Source organism: Nelumbo nucifera, chromosome 3 (assembly GCF_055504915.1).
Source record: "Nelumbo nucifera cultivar China Antique chromosome 3, China Antique-T2T, whole genome shotgun sequence".
Taxonomy (NCBI): domain Eukaryota; kingdom Viridiplantae; phylum Streptophyta; class Magnoliopsida; order Proteales; family Nelumbonaceae; genus Nelumbo; species Nelumbo nucifera.
Window position 1 is genome coordinate 61,632,809 of NC_142651.1, and position 21,124 is coordinate 61,653,932.

The 21,124-nt window shown below is 35.3% G+C and overlaps 1 protein-coding gene across 2 annotated transcripts; it reads right to left on the reverse strand.

The window, feature by feature from the left end:
• Positions 1-553: 553 nt before the first annotated feature.
• On the reverse strand, positions 554-8,727 carry LOC148801259 (eukaryotic translation initiation factor 6-2). Of its 2 annotated transcripts, none has more exons than XM_088901004.1 (8): positions 8,467-8,727; positions 7,920-7,975; positions 5,974-6,070; positions 5,793-5,878; positions 5,656-5,700; positions 1,689-1,819; positions 1,024-1,134; positions 554-940 (listed from the first exon to the last, which is right to left on the reverse strand). In XM_088901004.1, exons 2-8 carry the CDS (start codon positions 7,927-7,929, stop codon positions 683-685), a joined length of 738 nt encoding a protein of 245 aa, XP_088757130.1. In that variant the 5' UTR covers positions 7,930-7,975; positions 8,467-8,727; the 3' UTR covers positions 554-682. The 2 variants fall into 2 exon arrangements, with proteins under 2 accessions (XP_088757130.1, XP_088757131.1); XM_088901005.1 differs by lacking the exon at positions 8,467-8,727 and adding an exon at positions 8,339-8,452.
• Positions 8,728-21,124: the final 12,397 nt, after the last annotated feature.

The window sequence follows — 21,124 nt, forward strand, 5'->3', positions numbered from 1 at the left end:
TGATTTGATCGAAAACCAGTTGATTAAGGTAGTTGAACCATTGACCCATGGGTCAACCCTAACCCGAAATCTGACTCAACTTGAAGTGACCCGAAAACTGACTTGAACCCAATTGCAGGTCTAGTTGGCCCCTTACCGATGTTTCCTAGGTGGATCCATCAAAGGGTAACCCCCCTTTTGCGTAATGTGCACAAATCCAGAACTATGTATCGGCATCCACACTATACAAGAAACAAAGGTAATATTCACATGGAGCATAAACATAAAAGCATACATATGATGATGATGATATTTAATATTTTTTGTGCATTTGCATGTTAGGCATCCTTTTTGTTGCCAAGGTTCAAAACATCAATTCGACCGATATGCCCCTACCAGCATATCAGACGGTTTGATACTTACTTTTTTACTCCTTTTTTATTTTATTATTTTCAAAACTAGCTCAGGGGAACCGGTTTAGGACCACTCCATCCCCTTGAACCTTGTTTGTTGCATCAGCAACTCAACATGTTAATTTCATTCTTTAGCAGGAATATGATCGCTTATCCATAAATTGGTTTATAGTTGAAAAACTGAATGTAGTATTAAAAGTAGCAAAATTTGAATTGGTTCAAACACAATAGAATTGTAATATTAAAAAGACAAGCTCTGGTACAATTGGTTCGAAAAAGCAGATGAGAAACTAGACATAGGTGTCAATTAATGATTTCCTCATCTCATCGACAATTGCACTTGGTTGGGCTTCTCTCAACTTGAAGACACTCTCGATCACAGAGAGTTCTGTTGCTGTGGTGTCTGACCCACAGAATGCTGTCCAGTCATTCACTGTGATGCCAGCAGCAATGACTTCACTTCCTCGATTTACAGTCCCAGCCACCAGAGGTACTTGAAGGAGTGTGGAAAGCTCATCCAAGTCTTCAATCGATGTATGGGGATGGACCTGTTTTAACATTTTTCAGAAGAACTGCTGAAATTCATGATGCCTTTTAGTCATAAACTATAAAGAATTGTTACGTAACATACCAATCCACCTCTGTTGGAGAAGGCGCAATAACTACCAACAAGAATGTTTCCTGCAATTGTCTGCCTAAACACTTCTACTCCAAGAACATCTGCAATCATTTCCTCAGTTTCCTGGCAAATTTTTAAAACCAGAATGAGCACGGTGGATAGGTGTTCTAGCAAATTAATATGATATAACACACAAATTTAGAAAATTATAGTATGCCTCCATGCCAAATAATTCAGTCTTAACTATTACAAGATTGTAATCCCATTGAATCAAAATGAATCTCAAGCTAACAAAAAACCACTGCTGCACACCTCCTACACCCCGATCCATCTAAATTCTAATAGGTGTTTTCCTAAGACCTCAAATGGCATAGCATTTTTCCTTCTGATGGATCTATTTAGCCCTTGAGAAAGGGTATCTTCCACAAATATGGAGAAAACCTAATTTCAAATCATTCACAATATTTTTCCTTACGTCCTCAGACACATAATGTTATTCCTAATGACATCCTTAGCCCTTAGAAGGGATGATTCTTCACGAACAAGCATAAAACATAAAGTGGAATTTTTACAATAAACCTAGCCTCAAATTGATTCAACCTTATAAATCACATAAATTGGCAGAACAAACAGTAAATGGAAAATGCAAAACCTATAAAAAATGGAGATAACTTTACCCTGTCAAGGTCAGTATGTGCAAGAGCAACATGATCATTACAAGCTATGCAGTTCCCAAGCGCTGACAATCTCTCTTCAATGCGCTGTACAACAACATGATCAGGTAAACTATTCCTCAAATGCTGAAGTTCTGCAATAAAAGGTAAACAAAAAAAATCGTGTTTTATTTTCAAACAAGTTGTAGATATGAAATAGATCATATCCATTGAGACAAATTCTGTAAATAGCATTTTATGCTTTTGTAAATTTAAGATGATAATATCTTGAATTCTCCATGCAAGTAGGTCCATCATCACATTAAAGAACTAGAAACGTTGTTGACATGGAAGATTTCAGGTCCGAGTAACAATTAAATTCAGAACTGGACTTGCATGGATAATCAAAAAAGATTCAAAATATTGTCATCTTAAAGGCTCAAGAAACATTATGTGGTTAGATAAGCCAAAATAAGAAAGAATTGAAAAATCTAATTGATGCTTAAAAATTAAAACTTCCTACAAAGCACTCATTCACATGAATGAGCTTGTGTAGAGAAACATCCAAAAAACCACAACCACATGGAGGCTCAAAGTTTTTAACATTTTTTATATCAATAACACAGTGAAGAGCTTGAGAAAGACTACAATGACTTGAGCGCAACTAGCCAGTTGCTTCAGAAAGACCACAATGACTAGAGTGCAACCACACAGAAAGAAGCTGAGAGTGAAAGAGATACTGCAATGGTTGATGACCAACTTTTTGAGAAGAACACAGTGCTGGAACTGGAAAGGACTACTAAGAACCATTCTTGTTCAATAGAGCTTAGGAAGAATGTTTTAGCGAGTAGAAAAAACAAAACAAAGGAAACATAAGATGTCTTGGTTTCAAAGTTTTTTGCTAGACTAAAAGGGAGTCTCTTTGGGATTAGACCAAACAAGAAAACTTTAAAGATCCAGAAATCCGCAAGATCTTAATCGTTTTAGTGGTCTAAAGACTATTTTTTGTGAGAGTGTTTTTGGTGTTAATCATGCTTGGGACTGAGAGTTGTATCTCTTGTATTTTTCTTTGAGTCTGAGTTGGTGATTGTGTTGCTTTCGGTCTGGTGGCATTGAGGGAGCTAGTTTTTGGTGTTATGCTAGGCTTCTGAGTTTGTGTTGGTTTTGTTGAGCTTCGGATGGACTGGTTGGTCAGGTGGGAGTAGAAGTTCATGTTTTTCCTCTTTCTTCTTTCAAGTGATTTCTGGTCACTCTCCTCCCTGTAAATTATTTTTTATTTCAATAAATTTTATTTTATTACCAAAAAAGAGCTTTATAAATGTGTTCAATATAAAGAAAGCACGGCTAGAGGGAGGGGACACACACACACACTAAGAGAAAAGATTAGCGCAACAAAACTGATCACTTTGCACACCTTGCTTTGCCAAGAGAATCTACCATTGTATTTACTAACCCATTGATCCATTCCAAAAGTACCCTCAACCTCACCCACTAGCCTCCTTATTTTCCTCATTACTTGTTTATGGGTCCATGGCCTAACACTATTGTTGATCAACCACCCTATTACCAATAGGGAATCACCTTCCATCACTAAGTGTCTAAAACTTAGAAGCCTTGCCAACTTTAAGCCTTGCAGAAGATCAGAGAATTCAACTGATGAAGAATTTGCAACCCCGATTGGTCCAGAGAATAAAGCCACTACAACACCCCTAGGCCCTACCATTTCTAAAGACTCCTATCCTGAAAGGAACTCAGTTTTCAAAGGAACTGCTATCAAAATTCAACTTGATTCAATAGTTGTCAAGACATCTAAGCAATTCTGGGCGACACTAGACCACCTAGTTGCCTAGTCGCTTAAGCAGGCACCTAGGCAACACCTAGGCGATAAGGATTTTATAATATAAAGAACTGACTTTTGGCTAGTTCATTAATTTTATATACCATTCAGCAAGCATATTAATTGAAAAAAGAATAGAAATAATAGTGGCAGTGAGTAAGGGGCAATGCGATGGGGTTTGTGTTCTGAACAGAATGGAAGAATCTTTGAAAAATACAAGCAAGTGGAGGAAATCATTGAATTTACAGCCGTAAGGGCTGCTCACTGGGCTCAGATCAATAAAGATTTCAATGGGATAAAGATGAATGATCTGCCTAGAGGTTGGAACTTTATTGTGGTTTTTTTGATCAATAACAAAGGATTTCATAAATTAGAAAAAAGAATACAAAGGGAAGAAATAACCTCTCTTATCTCCCCCAAGCAAGAAAACCAGAGCAGAAAAGATTACAGTTGAGCCCAAAACAAGTTCTCCTTATTCACCCCTTGCTTTGCTAACACACAGAGTTTGCACATCTCTTAACCCAAACCACTTTAACTTCCATGTCTTTTGACAGCCACTTGAATATTTTCTTCATTGTTGTACAACCACAAAACAATTTTGTCTCCCTTTAGCCATCCTACCACCAGCTTGGAGTCTCCTTCAATATCAACTTCCTCAAATTTAAGTACTTGGCTCTCTGAACACTTTCAAAGCCCACCAAAATCTCAGCTCTAAAGAGAGTCACCCTCTTCAATTGTGCCTGAGAACAAGGCAATTATTTTCCCTTTCTCATCCCATTTGGTAAAATCCACATGCAGGAGAGGGGGACTGGAACTGGTAACCTCCTGAACCGGGACTGAAAAAGCAATTTCTTTCCACTTTCTTGATAAATCATCTAATGAAACATTGTTGAAGAGATCCATAGATTTAAGCCAACGGAATACCCTGAAGCAAATCACCTCTTGAATAGTTTCATTGTTCCTCTCCTTCCTTGAGAATAATCCGGAATTCCTTTCTTCCCAAATAGTCCAAATAACAGCAGCCCTGAATATATGGCTAAAATATTTCCATATTCTTCCCTTATAAACCAAGGCTAGGAAATGGAATTTTTGAAATAAAAAAACATTAACCATACAGTAATTCACTGGGTTCCATAACAACCAACAAGAAACAACCATCTTTCATTAACAAAAAATCTATAATTTTCATAAAAAAAAAACATAAGCTTCATATTAAAACATAGAAAATCAACATATTCATGAGAAGAAAAAGAAGGGAAAAAAAAGAAAATTCAGAAAATGTCGGGGCTGAGCCCCTGGTTTTTGTCCTAGGAAAAGAAGAAAAGAAAGTTCTTCCTTATTGGTTCAGGTTTTGAAGTCCTTGAGGGTTCAAGACAGCATACACCAATATATGTGTGGATAAATCACTAACAAATAAGAAAATAATAAAAGGAAACTAGTATATAAACCCACAAAATGAACATTTTAGTTTAATAATGCATAATTTTATTATTATAATCTCAAAAAAAATAAAGAATATAAAAGCATTTCATGGTGCCATATATAAACTACAATAGTAGGAGATTAAGTGTAATGACCCTCCAAGAGCATTGCAGGCAGTCATCCAAGGAATTACCACTCAGTTTGGGAAGAGTTCAAATGCAAATATGTTCAGTACAAAACCTTTTATACCATATTTCTAAACCTTGTATTTATTTATTTTTGGTAAGTTATTTCTAAACCTTGTATTTGCACTGTATATATTTTATTGACGAGTTATTTGCACTGTACATATTTGTATTTGCCCTCTTCCCAAACTGAGCCTAAGGAACAAATCAATCCTCTCCTAGTGTGCCATTAGGGTTCAGATGCTCCTGCAGTTGAATTGAATCACTGCAATTTCGCTAAATATTCACCATCAACGGATAAAGATACCGACATCTGGTAGTTACAATCACCTCTACCAGCACTTCTTACTAATGGAAATATTGCCTCATTAAAAAAAATTCAATGAAGATACAACATAGTAGCAGATGCACACCAGATAAAGTATCTCAATTCTCATTCCTCACACATGATGCCCAACTCCCCAACAGTGTTGATCAACAGTTAACTATGGAGAAGACAAATACAGCAATATCCTCAAGAACAACCTTTATCCAGTTTTGAAGTTACCTTGATCAGTAGTAGTATGTGGCAAGAGGAGCCCATTCTTGTTTCCTGCCAACAGAGGTAAGGTAAAAGATGAATTATGAAAATTGATAGAATATATAATATATGAGCTTCTAACCTAAATGGCTTCAGTTTCCTACCAGCACATAGCCGCCCAATAATTCTAGTGCCTGCTATGGATGTTTTAACCACAGGAATAACACCAGCTAGTTCAGATTCAAAAGTGCTGTGGGAGATTCAAAAAGTCGTTAGCATTGTCTTAAAACTAAGGAGAAAAATACTGCAAATGAATCAGGGTTCATACAGCACAGATGTATTGACCTGTAAAAATTTTCTGATCCTCCAATTGCAACCAAACAGTATGCATTGGTCAACTTGGAGAAAACCCCAACTTCACAGTTGTTTTCAAACTGAAGCCCTGAACAGATTTGATTGGTTGTTAAGACCAATTCTTGAAAGTGTACCAGATTCTATTTTTGGATGGGTAATCAAAAACTATTAATAAATAAGAGTGTAAACAGAGACATACAGAAAGACCACAGCGGAAAGCTTCACAAGTTACCACCCGATACACCCAAAAAGTGAGACCAGAAATAAACAAAAATTCGGCAATTTAGACCCCTGAACTCATTAAGAATAAGGGTCCAGTCCATCAGATGATGACAAATATAGGACAATGATGCACTAAAGACCTATGAATTTCCTGACTCTTCTTTTCTTTCATAGTCATCCAAATAGGAGTTGAGAGTAAAAACCTGATTACAAGAATCACAGTTAATGGTGAGGTGACAACTGGGGCTGAGTGAGAAAAATCAGGCAACCCTTTCCGCTTTGAATTATTCACTACCTCCCTATCCATGATTAGAGTTCTTTGTTTTTTTTTTTGTTTTTTGATAAGCTGGCAAAAAGTAATAAGTAATATGAATATGCAAGGGGAGGGAGAGAGTCACCCTCCATACACAACTGAAAATAAGAACTACTCAAATAGAATCATTATGATTTACAATGATATACAAAGATAAGTCAAAATAATTGATCTCCAATCATTTGTGAAATCAGTCGCTGTAATTCCAAAAAACTGGGATAGAATCACCCTAAAGAGAACACAACCTGGACCGAGAGACCTTTCAAGTTCAAAAAAGCAACTTTTCTAATGGGCAAAGATAAAACCCAAGTCAATATGGTTTCTAAGCAGGCTTCTTCAAGAGTTGCTGGGAAATCTTATAGAAGCTTTAGAAGAATTTCATACCCTATTTTCTTTTTCCATTTTTTTTTTGAGAAGGGGAGAAGGCAAGATGTTTTCATGCCATAGCTTTATGTTGAAGGCTAAATACCATGTGATTAAGATATTAGAAAATAATCAGCATTTTGAAGGCACCAAAATGATCAACTTATAAGTTGAAATTATTTGTAAAAGAAATAAAGTACGGTCTTTAGGAACAGTGAGGATGAAAGCAAGGATGATTTCCAATCTAAGGAAAACAGTTTTGAAGATTCCCTAGGTAACATAACAGCCTATGGTATTCTTTCATGTGCAATGAATACAGCCTTTATAACAATGGTTCTGGTGCTGGCTCTGTTATGCCTTTGGAAGCACAACTAAGTCAATCTTCTTAAATTCACTTAATTTCTTTTTTGATAAAATTCACTTTTTTTATAGGTAAAAATAAAATTTCATTAAAATAAAAACAAAAAAGAATACAAGCTGATGGTGACAAGACATCACCCACTTACAACAAATAAAACAAGCTCCAGAATCAATATAAACTTTCCATATTACACATTCGAAATCCCAAAGCGTCCCCTAGGTTTGTTTACTCCCAGGTCCTCCTTGTCAAGTACATAGTCGTCAAGGCATATAGGTGATTCTAGGCAACAATGGATAAAAGTTGAATTAATAGCAATTATTCTTTGGTATCAAGTATCAAATTTATTTTCCTCATAAGCAAATAACCCTGCCCCATCCAATTGTTTCACAACATTGGAAATTTCAAAGTGGTCAGCTTGAATGCTTATACACCTTTCTCCATTTTGTTAATAATAGTTTGATCCAAAATTCCAAATAGAAAATCATTAGATAAGAATAAATATCAAAGAAATTCCCAATGCACACTATTATGCTTTCATGTAATTTTATATGGTAAAGAGACTAAAAGAAAAGATTGACCAATAAGTCCTGGGAGTAGCATGAACTTCCCAGTCCTAGGAGCACCTACAAAACTAAAATGTGAGAATCTAAATGAACAAGCGATTGCTCAGAGACTTACTGGTTGCCATGCGATAGATGAATAACACAAATCAATACAGTTGCAAGGTACAAAACCTGCAGCGACAATATTTAAACATAACTAACAAAACATAAGATGGTACTGAAACAAATACAGAAATATAACACCAGTCCATGTAATTGATTACAAATAAATTCATTTGATATTTGGACAAGTTTCTTAAAAAATCTTCCAGTGTAACTACAGAATGAATTTCAGAACTTCAAACCTACTACTAACCAAGAACAAACCAAGAAGCTCGTTATGTTGCATAGAGAAGACAATACAGAATTTCGGTCTAAATGGAGAAAAAAAATACTTGCATGATTAATGGGGAGAGGGGAACGAGAGAGTCGGAGGGAGAAACGAAGGGAAGCCTCCGGCTTCTATTTCAGTTCAGAGAGAGGGAGTGCAGAGACCTTATTTCTATTCAGGGAGAGAAGGATAACCCCTTATTTCTGTCCGAAAATAGAGAGAAAGCCCCTGTTTCCGTTCTTACAGCATAGCACATATAGATGAAGAAGAAGAAGAAGAAGAAGAAACCTACCTAAAATCCTGTTGTCTGTTCAACCTTCAAAAACAGATTATAAAATCCTGTTGTCTGTTCAGCCTTCAAAAATAGATTCTTCTACCTCACTTACTTCCGTCTTCAACTTTTAAAACCCTAACTCGCAAGAAAGAGAAAAAATCGGTGGTAAATCGGTGGTAAATCGCAAGAAACCCTAACTCACTTTGAGCATAGCAAAAAGGGCTTCAAATCGGTTTAAGTCGAATTCAAATTTGAATTCGTTCTATTTAATTATATCGAATGTGGATTTACCCATACCCGATATCGGATTATTTATTTTGATATATATATATATATATACTCATCAAACAAGTGAATGAAATTTTGAAGATTAATTTTTGGTTAAGCAAAGAAAAATAATTTAATAACTTAATTAGCTTAAATGTAATAACTTAATTTATTATGCAATACTCAATTAACTTATCCATATGGTATATGGGTGTGAGTTTCTTCTTTTCTTTTTCCTTTCTTCTTTCTTCACTACACAATGGGGTGTGAGTTGAACCATATCCTTTGTAAGTGCCAAATAATTTTATTATAATTAGTAATTTATAAATTCATTAATAAAATTCAAAATTAAGTAGCAAAACTTTACCACATATTAAATTAACAAAATTCACTTAATAATATTATCAAATTATAAATAATTACAATTTAGGTAAAATTAAATTACTTTTAATTATTTCTAGAAAATTTGATTAAAAAAACTACAGTAATAAAATATAAATTTAATTAATAAATAAATATAAATTCAAATCATATAATTTAATAAGCTTTAAAGTATTAACAAAATTTTAACTTTATTAATAATTAATAACAATTAACAAGGCTCGTCTATCCACAAAAAATAATAATTGAATTGTACTTGAACCAAAATAACCCAATTAGAAATTTAATAAGGCTCCTCTCGCTTCAATTTCTCCTAAGTAAAACAATACTTAGAAATGTAATAAGTCCCCTTTCGCAATAAGATACCCCACTTTGCATTATTTCCTAATGCTCCCTTGTTTACTTCACCACCTTGCATCTTTGGGTGTGTTTGCTTTGCTCATTTTTTTTATCATCAGTGTAACAAGCTTGAACCTCATGCAGTAAGGTGTCTTATTAGGATATTCAAAAAACACAAAAAGGGTACAAATGTTATAGTCCTCTTCATCATCACTTTGTTAGTGTTGATGTTACCTCTGCCTATTCCTCTTTGTGACCCTTCTCTACAGCCAACCAGTACTACTATTCTACCTTGGCCATCCATTGAACAAGTGTATCTATGGACATGGCTAGCTTCAACTCTAACATCATTTGTCATGCAGTTTGTAGGTCCTGCTGACCCCTCTACTTCAATCATTACTCTAATTATGGAGTAACATTCAAACCTTGACCTACCCATTACCCTTCGAAAAGATAAGCATTCATGTACTGCAAATCCTACGAGTCACTTTCTTTCTGATCAGTCATTATCATTCTCTGCACTTCCTTTTGTTACTTCCCTTTCTATAGTCTCTATCCCTAAATCCCTATTGGAGGCATTATCTGATCCTGGGTGGAGGACAACTATGGAAGAAAAAATGTTGGCTCTTCATAAAAATGGTATATGGGATCAATGATTTAAAACGCACACAAGTGAGGCACATTTTAGGGTATGTGCCTTGCCTAGGCCCCAAGCATAACACTTTCAAAAGGCACACATCTAGTTCACCTTGCGCTTCAGCCCAGGTGCATGCCTTTTGAAAATTTGTGCATTTGTTCTATTTTTTGTGCTTAGCAATTAGCTCAGGGGCCCCACCCCCAACTAAACCCCTCGAGGCAAGCCGAACAAGGCGCACATTAGCTCCGAAAACCCCATATTTGCTAAATGTTGCTCATTCATTCATCCTAGTAAATGATATTTTTAAAAGACACTTAAAAGTTATAAACCATTTTTATAGAGATTAAGAACTTAAGACCCTGATATAGATTTGTTTGGGCTTGCCTTGAGGGGCTTGGTGCAAAAGGCAACTCATACAATCAGGAATGCATAATGTTTAACATCACATTAACTGTTTGAAGTAATGCAATTGAAAAAAAATAATAATAAAGAGATTAAGCATTTACATGCTTGAATATGATTTATATGTTATGCTTGGTTGTATTTTTAAGTTTTCATTTTAAAGTCACCAAACATTAAGTAGTTTTTCTTCACTACTCAATTAGTAATTTATAAATTCATTAATAAAATTCAAAATTAAGTAGCAAAACTTTACCACATATTAAATTAACAAAATTCACTTAATAATATTATTAAATTCTAAATAATTACAATTTAGGTAAAATTAAATTACTTTTAATTATTTCAAGTAAATTTGATTAAAAAAATACATTAATAAAATATAAATTTAATTAATAAATAAATATAAATTCAAATCATATAATTTAATAAGCTTTAAAGTATAAACAAAATTTTAACTTTATTAATAATTAATAACAATTAATAAGGCTCATCTATCCACAAAAAATAATAATTGAATTGTACTTGAACCAAAATAACCCAATTAGAAATGTAATAAGGCTCCTTTCGCTTCAATTTCTCATTAACAAAATGCCTTCATCAGCCCTTCACAATAAGATACCCCACTTTGCATTATTTCCTAATGCTCCCTTGTTTATTTCACCACCTTGCATCTTTGGGTGTGTTTGCTTTGCTCTTTTTTTCTATCATCAGTGTAACAAGCTTGAACCTCATGTAGTAAGGTGTCTTATTAGGATATTCAAAAAACACAAAAAGGGTACAAATGTTATAGTCCTCTTCATCATCACTTTGTTAGTATTGATGTTACCTTTGTTTATTCCTCTTTGTGACCCTTCTCTACAACCAACCAGTACTACTATTCTACCATGGCCATCCATTGAACAAGTGTATCTATGGACATGGCTAGCTTCAACTCTAACATCATTTGTCTTGCCGTTTGTAGGTCCTGCTGACCCCTCTACTTCAACCATTACTCCAATTGTGGAGTAACATTCCGACCTCGACCTACCCATTGCCCTTCGAAAAGGTAAGCATTCATGTACTGCAAATCCTACGGGTCACTTTCTTTCTGATCAGTCATTATCACTCTCTGCACTTCCTTTTGTTACTTCCCTTTCTATAGTCTCTATCCCTAAATCCCTATTGGAGGCATTATCTGATCCTGGGTGGAGGACAACTATGGAAGAAAAAATGTTGGCTCTTCATAAAAATGGTATATGGGATCAATGATTTAAAACACACACAAGTGTGGCACATTTTAGGGTATGTGCCTTGCCTAGGTCCCAAGCATAACACTTTCAAAAGGCACATATCTAGTTCACCTTGCGCTTCAGCCCAAGTGCGTGCCTTTTGAAAATTTGTGCATTTGTTCTATTTTTTGTGCTTAGCAATTAGGTTAGGAGCCCCACCCCCAACTAAACCCCTCGAGGCAAGCCCAAACAAGGCGCACATTAGCTCCGAAAACCCCATATTTGCTAAATGTTGCTCATTCATTCATCCTACTAAAAGATATTTTTAAAAGACACTTAAAAGTTATAAACCATTTTTATAGAGATTAAGAACTTAAGACCCTGATATAGACTTGTTTAGGCTTGCCTTGAGGGGCTTGGTGCAAAAGGCAACTCATACAATCAAGAATGCATAATGTTTAACATCACATTAACTGTTTGAAGTAATGCAATTAAAAAAAATAAAGAGATTGAGAATTTACATGCTTGAATATGATTTATATGTTATGCTTGGTTGTATTTTTAAGTTTTCATTTTAAATATGTTTTATATGTTATTTTTATGCATTTTAATTTGAGATAATAGTTTTTTCTAAATATTTTAAAATTTGAGTTTATATTTTTAATTAATAATGTGTTTAATATTTTTATTTTTTTAATTCTTGACATTTTTTGAATTTTTGGCATTTTTTAAATTTTTTTAGCATTTTTGCAACCTCAGGCATAAAATGGCCCTTGCACTTTTTTTGCACATTGCACTTTTAAAACAGTGCATGTTGAGGATACTTTGAGGTAAATTTCTCTCTGATTGCTAAGATCACCTTTGTTTGTGTTGTTATCTCCTTAGTTTTTTTAAGGTAAAAATGAAATTTCATTAAAAGAAGGAAAAAAAATTACATCCTGATAGGTGATAAGGCATCACCCTCATACAATCAGAATAAAAGCTATCAGAGCAACAAACTAAAAACCATCCAAGTTACAAAGTTGATATTCCAAGATCTACTCTAATCTATCACCCAAATCCTCTTTAGAAACTTGGCTAAAAGCTAGAGAGACCACAAATCAATTTGCAACCGAATTACTGATAGCTACCACAATCTTATCCATACTCCAGTATTTGTCTTCGAAGACAGCTCTAGAGAATCCTCCACAAGAAGCCAGCTACCTTACAATAAATGAAAAGATGTGTAATAGCTTCCTCCTCTTCTTTGGACAGAATACACATATTGGACATGCAAAAGCCCTTGGGCTTCAAACGTTCCACTGTCAAAATATTGTCCACTGCCACATGCCATGCAAAAGCCTCAATCCTTGGAGGGATTGGATCTGCCATCAGCACTAGATCTCAGTGGTTTCTTTCATGAGTTAAAAAGAACAACATTTTCTGTACTTTTTCTTCTATGCCAGGTCTAGGTTCATACAATTGTATCCCAATCTTAGTGCTTCAACTTCAACCAGCGTTGCTAGGGATGCTAGGACTATTGGTTTTGATTCCACTTGGTGTCAGTTAGGCATATTTCTTGACCATAAAGAATGTTAGAGGCCTAAGTGCATAACAGAATGTTCTTATTGGGTTTGGTTCCTAGGATGGTTTTACTTTTACATAGCATGTACTTATATCTGTTAAGCACGAAAGCTTACTTATTTTCCATTTTTGAAAATTTTGCTGGAAATTTCCAGGCTTCCTAGGTTTTATGTCCAGGACTGGTCCAGAATATGTATGCATGTCGACTATGATGCCGGAAAGTCATAATACTTGAAAATTTACTAATTAATCAACATGCATCATAAAAGTGGGGTAACCAATCAAGTGGGTTTCTATCAAAATTTGTGGGGTATTTTGATTGGTCAAATCCTATCCGGTATCATGTCTTTCTGGCATCATAGTTGAACACAATATTTTATATTACATTATGTATATCATATATTTTGTACATATGATTATATGTTATGTAATAAAAGAACATCACATAACATAGTCGACATGCATAAATACATGGTTTTGTTCTTATCCTTCCGTTATGTATATAATGTACGAATATAAATACAAAACCTGAAAGTCTGGTCCAACCCAAGATCATCTTACTTTAATTCCACTTATTTAGTTCTTATCCTAACTCAGCAGATAATTCTAAAGTTTTCTGTGGCTCTGCTTATACTTACAAGTGATAGCTGATATTATATGGTTTTGTTTTACTAGTGCTGTAATTGGATCGGATATACCTTCCTTTGAGTTCGATTTGATTAAAAATCTGTAGCATATCTAAAATCCGATCAGATTAAACATTCATAGATCGAATTCAAATCCATTGGATTACTCGGATTATCGAATTTCATCCGCATCCGAGCAAGAGGCCTGAAAATGTGGTTTGTCTATGCAAAGGGGGAAGAGAAGTTTCCCAATTTCAGAAACATTTCAAGAAGAAATACTTTGAATAGTGTCTTCTGGTTGAAGCCATGAGCTTAGCAAATTGAGGAATAATATCCGAACTGGGAAAAAATATAAACTAAATAAAAAGCAAAGACAAGCTGTGATGAGGCCTGAAATCCAATCAGATTGAGCCCAATGCACTCTTTCACAAGTCCAAGATGAGCCCAATGCACTATTAGTACCTTGTGATGAGCATGAAATGGCAACTCCTATTGTACCTTGCGATCAGTGCCATTCTGTTCACAACTAGCTATGACGAGGCGCCTCAGAGGCAGAACACCTGAATACGCCAGTCAGATCTAGGTTTTTCCCTTGACACTTGTTCACAAGGAAACCTGTAAGGGGGCGTAGCCTACATGCGCCACACAAGAGTCCTTAGGAGAAAGGAAACTTAATCCTTAAAGGATCTCGCTGAACACATTCCAAGGGTGCTGCTCCCTTAATAGTTGGCATAAAGATAAAGATCCCCCTTGCTAATTGAAAATGTCTCATTTTAGATCATTTTTCTTATAACCTTAGGGTCCTTTTTATAAAAAGGGGAATAACTCTCCCCCATGGGGATAAAACCACATAGCCCTAACCCTAGGGTTTCTCAACCACGGGGAAACATTTTAGTGTTAACAAATATATAATAACCAATCAGATTCATTCATAGTGGTAAAATTATAAAATAGCCATTTCTTAGAATTCCTCAGATTTTAGAACAACATTCTTTGCAAAAAGATAACAGAAACAATAAGTTGCAAATTTTCAAAGAACTTTTGCAAGCACTTTTCTGCTTTTCAATGTCAAATGTCAGTGTTAAGAATGAGCCTTGAGACATTATGACACATTATTCAACATGGACTAAAAAAAGGTTTATCCAGCATGGTCAATTTTAGAAATTGGAGTGTCATTACAGTTTCCTTGTGAAGATATCCTATTGGGGATCAAGCCAAATGATGTCGAGATCGCTAAAATTCTATCTGACAACATATGATTAAACTTTAGGGCCATGTTGTGGCATGCCAAGGGCTTAAAGCATCTCAATCCAACAAGGATCAAGCACAGTGGTTGAAGAATTCAATGGATCAAAACTTTTGTCCATTTTACTTTTTCTCAAAGTAATATTCAGATGCAAGTTTGAAAAATCCTCACTTAAAATGACTAAATGCTTTTTATTTGGAAATGTAGGTGAATCCACAGTTCTATGCATTTAGATGGATAACTCTCGTTTTGACTCAAGAATTCAATTTTGCGGACAACCTTCACATTTGGGACACACTTCTTAGCGATCCTGAAAGTCCTCAGGTAAGGATTTATCTGGTTAACCTTGTATCTTCATGCATGTTATTGCCATTTTCTCTCCTTTCTTTTGGGTTTTACTATGTTCCTACAGGCCTTACAGGCCTACCATGATCAGCAAAAGTGTCCGACCACCTCTTGATTTTCATAACCCTAAATTCTAGACCCTAAACATCTAAACCTAAAATCCAAGTGTAAAATGCATTTGGTCGGATGCATGTCATGTCCTATTACCAGGTGGGAGCCAAATATTTGCCCATTCCTTTTGCTTTGCTTGTGGAGAAAAGATGGTGTTAAGGAATGAACAAAATTTATCTTCCTGCAAAGAACTTCGTGGGTGGAAATAAGACTTGTTATTGGAAGTGCTGGACACGCTGCTTCGTATATGTTGTGCCTTGCTGATTCTCATCCGGAGGTGTCTATTAGCAGGCGATTTTATTTCCAATCTCAAGCTACTTCAAAACTATCCTTCTACCTACATCAGTCACCTCCTCTATGTTGCTGAAAAATTGCGTGTAAAATCTACCAGTTAAAATTTACATTTGTTTTTTACATTTCCTTTGCCCTTTGTACTGCTAAGTTTGATGTATCTATAATTTAGTAAATGTAAATGTACGTTCAAATTAACCACCAGGGTTGAGAGAAAATGGTTTGCTTTAGTGTCCTCGTTCGTCTATTAGTGTTCTTGATGCTAGGTGCTCTCATCTTGATGAGTTGATGTTTCAATATTCAATACTCTAAGCAGATACTCTCGTCTGTGTGCGAGGGTTCCCTCCGTTGGGTGAGTTTTTCTCTCACCTGTGTGTGAGGCTTCTACCTCTCCGTTTCGCTCATCCAAGGTTTAAAGTATCAAGATACAAGGTGATACTCCGGTAGGGCGTATCGGCCTGTATCAGTACTCTTTTTTTTTGTTTTTTGTTTTAATCTGGTTCAGAGGGGCTGGTTTAAGGCCGATCTACCACTTGCCGAATTGAAATACCCCCGGTAGGGGCATATTGGGAAGGCTTCGATATGATACATATTGGTCGATATATATCGATACTTTGAATTTTTCCCTCATCTCTTATGCTTTTTTTTTCTCTATTTCTTTGTTTTCTTCTTTATCTTCTTTGATGTTGTTGAAGTGGAATCTCTCAATGGCGAAGAATGGAGTTGAGTGGGTTTCTACCATTTTGCAAAATGCATAAGTTATGGTGAAAACAATCATGTTTGTGGCAGCTAAGAAGAATCTCCATCACTATTTTGCAAAATGGTGAAGCGAGATTTCTTTATGGTGGAGAATGGAGTTGAATGGGTTTCTACTTTGCAAGATGCACAAGCTATGGTGAAAACAGTCATATAAAAAGAATCTCTCCATTCCATCATCTTTTGCTTCTTTAGGCTTTGTTTGGTTTGTGGGAAGATTTGGGTGCAATGGGAAAAGATGGGATGGGATGGGAAAGTGTAAAAACTTAGAGAGGTAGGGAAAATGAGGGAATGAGAGAGAGAGATAGGAGTGCTGAGAAAGAAGATTGCCGCTGCCGAGAGTTGTAGAGGGAATCAAAGAAAGGGAGGAAGACAGGAAGAATAGGAAGAAGAAGAAGGTGAGGGAGAAGAGAAAAGAGAAAGATGGAGGGAGAGACAGTATTTGGTGAAGATCACCCCTGCCCCTCACAGAAGAGAGAAGAGAAAGGGAGGAAGATTGGAAGAATAGGAAGATAAATGTGAGGGAGAAGAGAGAAGAAGAAGATGGAGAGATAATATCTGGTGAAGATTGCCTCTACCACTGCCTCTTCTGTTTGATGGTAGCAGATTGCCGTTGCGCCAGTATCTGGTGAAAAAAGAAGGCTAGTAATGGTGGCTCCTTGCCACTTCGATGGTAATGGGGAAGGCACTGGTTCTCTCCCTCCTCTATTTGTCGTTCAGCCCATTCCTCCTTTGTTTGTTATCGATAGTAATAGTGATTTCTCAAGTTTTTCCACTCAAGTCGCACTGTTTTGGTGCGACCCCAATTCCACGATTTTGAAATCTGGTATCCCATATTTTTCTCATCTCATCCCTCTATTTCTCTCAAAACAAATAAGAGAAAAAGGAATATTTTTGAAATATTCTCTTTTTCTCATCACCATCCCACAAACCAAATGGAACCTTAAGTTGATAACACATGCTTCTTCCTTGCCTAAGACTAATGATCGCCTATTAGCCTGTTCATTGTTTCCTTTTGCGTACAAGCGTCATTGGTACTCATGGACAGGATGTTTTAGAAATGGTTGCATTTCACTTTTATTGTGGGCTACTAAAGGATGGGGTGTTTTCCAGTTTTTTGGTTTCCCAGTAAATTTTCCAAATTCAGTTCAGTTGTCGCATTCCTTTTCTTGCGCTTCAGCAATGTTCGGCCATTTTTGTACCTCCTTGATTGTGAACAACATTTTTTAAGGGAGCTTTTAAATTGGCTAGATAGTGGCCTTGTTCCTATTTTTAAGGAATTTTCCATTCACGTTTTCTTCTCTCTGCGTTGGAGTGATTTGGTGGTACAATTTGAATTATTGGGTATTTGACTCGTATTTCCAAGAGGGGATTTTGGACCTTCTCCAACATCCATGTAAGCCCTGGTGTTATGGTTTTGTTGTGGTTTGGCTTTTCCACAACACTATGTTTTCTTCAAATTAAGCCCTAGTCTTAAGGGCTTTGCAACTGTTTCCAAGGTTCTATATATTGATATGTCTGACACGCTGGTAGGGGCATATTGGGTAATATCAGTACTATTTTCTTTTATTTTTTTAATTTTTTTTCAAATCCAGTTTCAGGGGGGCCAGTTTAAGGTTCCTCCACCCTTTGAACCGTCAAAACCCTGATACACCTAAGGTTCAAAGTTTTGTCACGAATTGGCCAATACGTATCGTTCCAACAAGTTTTTGGCATGGTACATGGTACCAAATTGACTGTGTCGTATCTATTTGTTGTATCGATGCCATATCGTGCCCATTATCATTGAGTATCAGTGTGTTTTGACACCATATCGGTTGATATGCTACCGATACAGTATGATTTTACTGTGGCGGAATCACAAATAAAACTCCCTTCGAAAGAGGGCTTCCAAACCCATTTCAAAAGCCCTCTTTCTTTCCAAACCCTTCAAAAAGCTTTCTAACCTTTCTAAAGACTCAAATCATGTAAAAATTTATCAAAACATCTATAAATTTGCAAGATTTAGTACGTTTTTCAAGATTGTGAAAAAATGAGAGAAAATAAATATGTTTTTTTAAATTTCTTTTACATTTTCAGTCATGTTAGAAAAGATAAGGGGAAAGAAAGTGGTTTGCCCCTGCCCCTTCATCTGGGGGACTTTGCCCCCCGTCCCCGTCCCCCTTTTCGATGTAGCCCAATTTATTTTTTTAAGTTAGGGAGTCTTTTTCCGCTTCAACAAGACCCCTCTTTTAACAACTGTTATGCATTTTTATTGTTCTTATTATAAAATATTTTTATTAAAGATAAAGAAAAAAAATAAAATCCCCCCTTCCTCCTCTTAAGGAAGCTTTCACCTCCTTGCATTTAAGAGGCTTATGCCTTTTACATTCTGAACTATGCTTCATGCCTCTATGTTTTAAAACATTGATATTTTTTTAATTTTTAGAATAAAATATGCAAAATAATTATTTCATCTATTATGTCCATAAATCCATTCAATTTTTTGTTACCTATTTACTTTTCTTAATTTTAATTTAAGTTTTAGAATAAAACATGCAAAATAATTATTTGAATAAATATAAAGAATTATTTAGTTTTAAAAAAAATTAGAATAAAACATGCAATATAATTTCTTGATCTATAATGTCCATAATTAGATAGTATGCTTTTGTTCCTGACTTCCCATTTATTGATTATAATATGTTTTTTTTTCATAAGACCCACTAAAACATGTTATTTTTATGCATAAATAGCTCATTTATGTCTTATATTTAGCGATGTTGATGTTTGTTTATGATTTATTAGAGTATTTATAGCATTTCTATGTGTTTCCATGCGTATCTTAATTTTTCGTTCGTATCCATGTGTATCCAAGGTATATCCTAATACTTCTCTTAAATTTTTCTTTCCGATACGCATAGCGTTTCCCATACTTTGAATCTTGGATACACCCTCTGTAGAGGCATATCGGATAGGAACTTTAATTAGTTAGCTTTAAGTAAAAATAGAATACATTCATATGGTTTTTAGTATATTATGATTTTCAGAATATTATGTCTCCAAGTCTAATCTAATAGCTAAGCCACTTTGGACCAATAACTCAGAATGTTAACTATGAATAAATCCCAGAACTCCTTCTTAGCTAGTAGACAATAAACTCTCTAATGGAAATGGTCTGGGTTGACTACAAGATTACTCCATGTCGCTGAAATAGAGTAGTTTGTCTAGGTAAACTCCCTTCTGACCCAGTTAAGAATATATAGCAGTAACATGATCCTAATTCAATATTGAAGCCCCACACATGTATCAGGGAAAGGCTTTTTGAGTCATCAAATAAGCCAAAAAAGAAAATTTTTTTTTTTTCAGAAACAATAATGTCAAAACTTGGTGAATGAACCTCTATCCTTGAAGAGGGAAAATGATCATGAAGTTCATTAATAACTTATTAAAAAAAAATGTTCAATGATAGAGTGCAATTGAAGCTCAGGAATTTTTTAAACCTTATAACAACTAATAACTACCCAAGAAAGGAGATGAAACTCAAGATAACATCAAGTAAATGATAGATTTTGGCATGCACAAAAATATTGGAAATTCTAGTTCGGTGTGACAACACAGGATTCAATCACAGTATAATATTAAGATCTTCACAAACTGACCTTGTCAATTTTAATGCAAACTTTGCCAAACATATTTTCTGGAATTGAGTAGTACCTCAGTACTTCTTGCAAAACCTGTGAATAGGAGAAAACAACTAAAAAGAATCACATCCCAATTTTCAAAATTCATGATATCATCATCATCATCTAATCCTTGTCCCAACTCACAGCAACCCTGTTATGCCATTCCATTCTGTTCAGTGCTATATACGTTGTTCAAAATCCATTCTCTTCTAACAAGTACCCAAAAAAAATTAAAGTGAAAACGTATTGACTGAGATGTTCATCCATTGAAATTCCAGAATAAAGGAGTTGCATCGAGCAGCCAAAATTAATAAAAGAAATAAAATTTCAGAAAATGTTCCGAAACATCCTTCAGATCAATTTGTTTCACTTAGTTTGAGTAACTCAAACCTCAAAGGTGTTTGATATTGCAATAATAAATATTTCTTTGATATTATATATAATGGACAGTGATTCTCTAACAATGTTATCAAAGGATGAAAGGAATCAAATAGTTCCTGGAGACCTTGGACATGTGCTGACTGTGTAATGTATGAGTTGGCAAAAGCTTAGGTCTGTTTTCTGGGGCAGAGAGGAGTTTACTAGAAGAGCTTTTGATAGGGGTAAGAAGGAAGAGAGACTGAAGAACATGAACATGTGCTGACTGTGACTGTTTTTCTCCAGTGTTTGCTCCAGTGTTTCGTTTTCCTCTATTTTATATATAATTTGCTTTTCCTGTTCTCTTTTACCTATTCAGTTTTGTTTTGCAGGGTTTTCACTTGGGCTGTAAGAGGTGTTGCATTTACTGTGACCTTGGTTTCTATTTTGAAGGGGTCTGGGGCTTTGGTTCTTCTGTTATG